This window comes from Triticum dicoccoides, chromosome 6A (assembly GCF_002162155.2).
Source record: "Triticum dicoccoides isolate Atlit2015 ecotype Zavitan chromosome 6A, WEW_v2.0, whole genome shotgun sequence".
Lineage (NCBI taxonomy): Eukaryota > Viridiplantae > Streptophyta > Magnoliopsida > Poales > Poaceae > Triticum > Triticum dicoccoides.
The window spans coordinates 168,229,681-168,237,712 of record NC_041390.1 but is presented as its reverse complement, the minus strand read 5'-3'; the positions used below and the strand labels follow the sequence as shown (position 1 = coordinate 168,237,712).

At 49.4% G+C, this 8,032-nt stretch overlaps 1 protein-coding gene across 1 annotated transcript; it reads right to left on the bottom strand.

Moving 5' to 3' along the window:
* Window positions 1–2,343: 2,343 nt before the first annotated feature.
* LOC119315776 (glycosyltransferase family 92 protein Os08g0121900-like) lies at window positions 2,344–6,357 on the bottom strand. The gene is made up of 2 exons (XM_037590263.1): window positions 6,350–6,357; window positions 2,344–6,197 (listed from the first exon to the last, which is right to left on the bottom strand). The coding sequence occupies exons 1-2, from the start codon at window positions 6,355–6,357 to the stop codon at window positions 4,559–4,561; spliced, it is 1,647 nt and encodes a 548-aa protein (XP_037446160.1). The 3' UTR covers window positions 2,344–4,558.
* Between the last annotated feature and the right edge of the window lie 1,675 nt (window positions 6,358–8,032).

Genomic DNA, 8,032 nt, shown 5'->3' with positions numbered 1-8,032 from the left:
GCTGGCGGCCATGGCAACTCATGGCATGAAGACATCTATTGCGAAGAGCAAGAAGAGGGCGTAGACATTGAGGAGGAGCCATTGTTTATCGATGAGCTCACCCAAAGAGTCAATGCACAAAAGAGGAATCAAATCATTCGCACAGGGGCATACGCCAAAGATGAGGACAAGTTGATTTGCGAGAGTTGGAAGGAAATAGGGCAAGATCCCAAGGCCAGCGCTGAGCAAAAAGGTGATGTTTTGTGAGGGGAGAGTTCATGTGACCTTTCATGAACGTAGGAAGTTTCCGCCCTACAAGTTTGCGAGCACCCGTGGCATCAATTCAATCCAAAAGTGGTGGTTGTTTATCCAACAAGAATACAACAAATTTTGTGCCGCGCTTGAGAGCGTTGAAGCCCGTCCCGTGAGTGGCCTAGGTGTGGGTGACTTGGTATGAACTTCTTCTCTTCGTTCCTATGTCATGTTCATGTTTGTTTCATTTTGTGTCCTTCGCTATTACATTTGTGGCCTTCACTTTGATTGTGTAGGCATTCCAAGCTTCGGAAGCCTTCACGGCCCGGCATAACAACAAGCCATTCACCCTCACCCATTGTTAGGACGCTCATCAAAGATTGCCCCAAGTTCAAAGATCAATATGCCGCTCTAAAGAAGCATGGAGGGTCGGCGGCCGTGGCTGGGCATGAAGATGGAGTGAAGAGGCCTAGGGGCAAGACCAACTCGAAGGTGGACGAGAAGCATGATGCGTCATCTTTCGCCTTGCAAGAAACTTTGCAAGGCATGATGACCTAAAAGGAAGCATGGGACGAGAGAAAGTGCCAAGAAAAGGAGGAGCAAATGAAGGCCTACATCGAGTTCCAAACGAAGAAGCTCAACATGGAGGAGGCCATCAAGAGGAGAAAGCTCGAGATCGAGGAGGCCGAAGAAGTTCAAGATCGAGGCCACCAATGCAAACACCAAAGCGAAAGAGGTAGCTCTAGCTTTCATGACCGTGGACTTGAGCGAGATGTCTAGAAAAGAAGAAGTTGGTTCGAGAAGAAGCAAAAGGAGATGCTCGAGCAAGATGATTGAGCCGGCTTGTGTGCCGGCATGAACTATGGAGGCCGCGAGACATGAACTATGGCCTCTTTTGTGTGCTGGCAAGTGTGTCGGCCCCTGACTTAGTTGGCCGGCGTGAAACTATGAAGGGTGTTCATTTTGTAGGCTGACATGTATGCTGGTCACTGGCGCTCTGCCCGGCCTGAACTATGGCCGCGGTGCCTAATTTTAGTTTTCATTTCCTTTGCAAAAATTGAAGCGGCCGGACAAAATGTGTTCGCCGGTTGGATGCACTGCCAGCACAAATGTCGAAACGGCCGAACTCGATACATTCGATAGGACTTGACTCCTGCCAGAACTCGAGACTGAGGTTGTTAGTTGGTTCAAAGTTACCAGAGACTGCAATTCAGCTGCACACAGTGGTGGTTATCCAGCAGCAATCTGGTGCAATGTAGTGATGATGCTCCGAATGGTCTGAATATCTCAACAATCAATGTCACGCCACTAGCACCATTTGAGGAAGCTGGGGAGTATCTTGAGCTAACTGTGGACTATAGCGTGTAACATCTGTACTGTGGAAATAATGTTTCAGGCAACTCAACATATCTATTACTCCTGCATATGCACATACTATCCCACTCCTGCAAAACTCACTCCTATAAACCGAAATGGATGTAAAACATTACAATTTTGCATGGTAGCTTGGCTAAAAGAGGAAGGCTTATTGCACATATAATTCCAAAGATAAAATTTAAACTATACCCTTGAGATGTCAGTACAGATCTGCTAGGAAATTTTGTCCCCCTTACAAACTTTCTTATATATATACAACCATTACTATCATCGCAGATTATATAAAACAAGATGTTCAGCCATTTTCCAAAGATGTTTCCAACTAATTTAAACAAGTCAAAACTGGAACATAACCATATAAGCCAGACTTAACTGTGTCATTAGATAAGTTTCATGTGAAGTCATAAAAAACCACGATTCGTTTTTCTAAAGGAAAGTGCAGATCAACATCTCACCAAAATCATGACTTCACGAGAAATGAACTAGTTTAGAACAGAAGCCAAACAAAAAAGGATCAGCCAATAGATATTTAAGAAATGGACCTCAGTTAACAAATAAGATTTGAAACCATTTGGGTGAAGCTTTCATGAATTATTAGCCCAACCCACCCAAACCCAAAAGTAAAATAGAAGAGGCTTCATGTAGTGCTCCAGCTAAGCATTACAATTCCAACTGATATAAGCCCAACTATTAAGTCGAAATCATTCAAGGAAAAGAAGTCATCCATGTGAAATTTCAGAAGCGTCTCACCTCCCTTGGGAGGCCGCATAGTACTTTATTGATTGATCGGGGCTTATCCCGTGTAGCGCATACATTGTTCTGCTACAGCCGTGGTTGGCTAGAAGAGAATAAAGTGGTTAGAAAAGCAACAGTGAAAAGCAAATAAGCTAGAGAGGTAGACGAGCGAATGCAAGCCGTCCGATCTTCTTCCCCATCATGGATCCCCAGCCATTCATTATCTGAACCGGTACAGTTAACTTTAGACTAGAACACCTTGAAAGTTCAGCCTGAGAATGCCCCCTTGCGAGCATGAACTTGTCCTCAAGAAGCTGAAGGTTGACGACGCCATGCTTTGACTGTCTTGAAAAAGGCTGGGAATGTATGCTTTATGAAATATGCGTCTTCCCAAGTTGCGACATCCAGTGGAAAATTCTCCCACTCTACAAGCCATTGGACAACCGGCAGATTGTTGCGAGGAATCTTTCGGGTCTGAATTATGATAACAGGTTCAGTTTTTGTACGCCCTTCAGGATCAACTAGAGGTAAATCAGCACAGGGAACTGCATTGGGTCCAATGTGTTTCTTCAGCTGGCTGATATGGAACACTGGGTGGATGCTCTCATTTGCAGCTGCAGGTGATATGCCACATTGCCCATGCGATACAGTATTCAAAATGGTCCATAAAACTTGCTTTGCAGCTTGATATGAGAGCGAAGGCCGAAAGCACTCAGACGATATGGCTGAAGCTTCAAGTAAACCATGTCACTTACTACAAGTGTCCTTTCCACTCGCTTGCAATCTGCATATTTCTTCATGCGCTGCTGAGCAATTAAGAGATTGTGCTTTCAGTGCTGACAGCAGTTGTTGTGTGCCAGATAAGGAACCCTGTGCCTCACTGTCGGTAGTGCCTACCATTGAGAACTCACTGATTTGTGGCTGTGGATATCCATATAAGGCCTCGAAAGGAGTCTTTTGCAGAGACGTATAAAAGGAACTGTTTTACCAATATTCAGCCATGGGTAAATGCTGAACCCATTTCTTCATATCAGTAGAAACCACACAGCAAAGGTAATTTTCAATACACTGGTTCACTCGTTCACCTTGCAAGTTCAGTCTGACAATGTCGCATTCTCCATTGGAGATGCATTTTGATGTATGAGTTCCATTTCAAGAAAGACTTTTTCCACAGATATTTCCAGCTAATTAAAACAAGTCAAAACCAAGATTTGTTTTAAAGAAAAGCCAACAAAGTGTATACCAGCATCTCAATGAACTAGTTTCAGAACAGAAGCCAAACAACCATAAGGCTCAACCGGTAGATATTTAAGAAATGGACCGCAACAAACAAGATTTGAAATCATTTGGGTGAAGCTTTCATGGATTAGTAATCCAGCCCACCCAGGCCCAAATATAAAATAAAATTAAGAGGCTTCATGTCGTGCTCCAGCTAAGCATTACAAATTCAACTGATCTAACCCCAACTGTTAAGCCAAAATCATTCAAGCAAAAGAAGTCATCCAATTTTAGCAAAAGAACCAATATTAAAGCACCGTGTCACATGCTGAGTATCAAGGCAAAATTAACATAATTCTATTCTTAACAGTTCAACATGGAAAAAGAAGGACAGCAAGAACTTGAATAGCGAAAACAAACTGCTAACTTGGATAGGAGAAATGCTCTCAGGTTATTATACTCCCTCCGCTAGTTCTCGAAAAGTTCTTGGTTGAGGCATAGGTTCAATTAACATTTTGGAAACTTTGACTGACTATATTTCATAATATTTTTGGATTGGATATGTGAAAACCATGTGTAGGTAATCTTGAAGTATCTTAAAAAAACTATTGGTTTGAAGAGTTCCACAGTAATGTATAATAAAAATAAAGGTTATCTCTCATAAAGTATTTTTAAAAAGTATAATTTCGAAGAGTTTTATAGTTAAAAAAAATAAGCAGTAAAGGTTGCACTTTGGGGACTTCTTCAGAACTAGACTAGAGGGAGTATGTTCATCATTGAGCAGTAGATGCGTACTGTGGTGCTTCCCCATCAATCTAAAGCCTATTTAAAAGGTGTACACCATCCAATTTAAGAGATAATTTTTAATTCTGGAAAATTTGGTGGTTTTGATTTACGTTCTGTTAGTGTCTTACTACTATAAATAAACAGAAATTACTATGTAAAAGAGGGGGAGGGGCGATAGATCTTACCAGTGTGTTACCTGGCCTGATTGGAGCTAATGAGGGTTCCCAAATCCGACACCAAACCATCTTGCAGTTAACAGCTGAAGGATATTGTCTTTAACCTCGCAGTATTTTTGGGCCCAGCCATCTGGTTCGGTGTCATCAACTCCTAAGCCGGGAGCCCGGTCCTTTGAGTCGAGGTTGATCGGATCTTTCCAATCAGCAACATAAGCAGACACGCGCCTCTTGAACTTGATTTTGAACTCCGACCAAGCTTGGTATTTGTAGTGGTTAATACGTGCGAACGCGGTCCAGATGCTTTTGAAATCAGGCTTGAGCTTAAAATGATGGACCACATTCATGAGGGATGGTTCCACAGCGTTGAGACGGACCAAGGATTTGTGCCGCTGCGGGTTCTTCAACCGGCACGTGTAGCCCTGGCAGACCCCCTCTGGTGGATGTGCTGTTTGGCCCGAGGGGGCAAAATCATAACACGGAAGGTATATTTGGCCAACGCTATCATCAACAGAAATGACGGGCTCTAGCAAAGATTTTGATGGCTTCTCTAATCCTATCCAGTTTGTTGAGAAGATGAACTCATCGACGTCCATGACAGCCATCCATTGGCAAGAACCTGCGGATATGAGCTGCGCCACTAGGCCTGCCAAGTTGTCCTCGCTGCCATTATCGTAGATAAAGAACTTGTCCACCCCAATCGCACTATGGTACAGTGCCCACTTCCTGAGAAACTTGGAGATGTTGCGTCCCATTGTGCAGGCGCAAATTGAACTCTTTTGAAGAGTCACTGAAGAAGATTCAGCTTGCTGTCGGCGAAAGGTTGCAAGGGAGGGCATGGGATCCTCGCCGGTGACCCCTAGTGTGACAAGAACCTTGGTGCTTCCTCCTGACTTGATAGGCGTCGGTGGCGAGGGGCAGCGAGTAACTTGTTGTACTGAGGCGATTGCTGGTGAAGATGCCAGCATGGTATCGGCGTCGTCGCTGTAGCGATACAGGCACTGAAGACCTTGGCGGCGGCTGACTCCCTTTGCAAAGACGAGCACATCGCCTCCGTCCAGAAGAGCCGAGTCGAACACTATCGGGTCGCTGCTCCAGTTAAGCAATGCGCGGCCCGGGGAAGGAGAAGGGGAATCTGGAGCAGCTGCGGCGGCCGAGGAGGTGGAGGAGTGGAGTAAGAGCGGCGCTTGGAGCTGCTGGAAGCTCTGCGCTGGCTCGGGAAGGCGGCAGACGTATGCGTGAAGCCCGGACGCCGGCAGCCTCCCGAGCGGTCTCGCCGGGGAGGACGCCCCACCCTTGAAGGCGCAGATGGCGTCGCCGGTAGGCTCAGCGTCGTCCAGGATCAGGACCTCCTGGTCGGGAAGGAGGACCGCATCCACATCCGCGTCCTGCGGCGGCTGCGCGTGGCCGGCGCGGAGGCGGAGGGGCAGAAGGCGCCGCGCGAGGCTGTCATCGCTGAGGCGGAAGGATCGCGGCGACGGCGACGGCGATGGCGAAAAGTCGGCAGCGAACGGGAAGGGCGGGGGCGGGCGCCGAGGCCGAGGGGCAGCGAGAAGACCGGGCGGCCCGAGTAGGCGTTGTGGCCTCCGGCTAACAGCAGGAGAGCTCCGACGACGACGCGGCGCAGCCGGCTGCAGCGGCGGTGTCGCGGCATATTGGATTTGGCGGGACCAGGAGCTCGATTAGGCGGGAGCGGGAGGTCGATTTCGCGGGAGCGGAGGGCAAAGCAGGGGAGGGGGGCTTGGCAGCAATAATCCTACATTTACGGGGCATAGACCACGGGAGAGAGGCTACAGGCTACCGTGTCTACTCCTTATTCTAGATTATACTTGGCCATACCTCGGGCCGGGCCGGGCTTCGCGCCGGGCCTAGCCAAGCATGACGCAAAAACCCAGGCCCGGGCCCGGCTTGGCCTGGCCATCGGGCCTGTTTTTTGGGCCTGAGCCCGGCCCGAACATGTAAAAGCCCGTCGGGCTCCGGGCCGGTTCGGCCCAACCTTCAGAAAAACGCAAAAACGACGGGCCTAGGCCCGGCCCGGCCCGGCCATCGGGCTTAAAATCTAGGCCCGAGCCCCGGCCCGGGAGCAGTGTCGGGCCGGGCCGGGTCGGGCTTTTTCGGGCCGGACTGAGCTTCCTATGGCCATGTATATTCTCGATCCCCTTGAATTTCGTTGAGGGCCCCACCACTAGCAAACCATAGATTTACACTTCAGCCCGTAACCCCTTCCGTGTCAAAACCGTCCGTAAGTGTAGCATTTCCCCGCTTGGCAGGCTTCGATTCCAGGGTTGCGAGAAGACGGTCTCGATCGATCTGGGTTTAGGGTTTTCGACCCGGCCCGACCCGACCCGAACACAGATTGGGTTGTCTGAGCCAGGCTGGCGGGCCGCTAGGTCGGTTGGAGTCCTGCGTCGGTCGAATTGGATTGCACGTCATTACGATCAGGCAGTATGTTTTTACAGTGCCAGAAGTGTTGTCTTCTCTTTTTTTTACAATAAAACGTGTTGCCTTCTCTCTTCCCTAGGAGTACATTATAACTCCAAATCCACACAGAGCCTCCGGAAAGAGCAGTTAGGGTTAGCAAGGTGATTGGGTACCTTTGCATTCAGCTGGCGCCGTAGCTAATTTCCTCTCCCTCCGCTGGCCGCTACAGCGACGGGAGGGGGGAACCTCAGATCTGTGCATCGGGTGTGTACTCGGTAGGGTTAGGGTTGAGGAAGATGGTGTTGAGGTTGTTGCGTCTAAATAAGTTTCCCCGAGCTTCGGTCGGGGCCTCTTGCCTTCATCTAGGAGCCAGCTGGGTGGGGATCCCTGAATCTTGTTGGGGTCGGGCTATGGTGTCTGGAGGTCAACCGGCACTGGCCGGGCTGGTCCTCAGGTGGGTGGTGGTTTTGCAGAGATGGAGATTCCTCTTCCTCCTTGTTGGTATGATTTCTATTGTTGTTCATACTCTTTCTCCGTGCTGCTGTGTTGCTGGACGAATATCATGCTTTGCTTGCGTGGTTGGCCCGGCCGCGACATCGAAATTGGATCCTAGTTCTCTTCGAGCAACTCCAATGGGGCGACCCATTTTGTCCATTTGAGTCATCCGGACATAAAATTTGGCCCAACGGGGTGACCCAAATGGACGTCCGTGTCCGCTTGCTGTCCGTCCCCGACCCAAACTTAACCCAAATCTGGGAACAAATGGGTACGAAGCAGACAGAAGTGGACGCTCTCGTCGCTCGCTACCGCCCGCTCGTGTCCGCCCTGGTCCTACCTACCAGCGACCGCACACATCTCTGTCTCTCTCGTACAACTCTCTCTCGATCCCCTCTATTATCGCCGCTATGTCGGCCGATTCTGGCTAGAACGAAGAGGCCCAGCGCTGCTCGGGGGCGGAGGAGGGTGGGGCGCGGAGGTCAGCGCCGTCGAGGTCAGGTCTGCCGCCTCCAACAACCACGTCCCTCTGCTGCACTACATCGAGCGGCCCGTCTGGCCGCCTCCGCCCGCCGCGGCCGCTCGCCCAGCTCCGC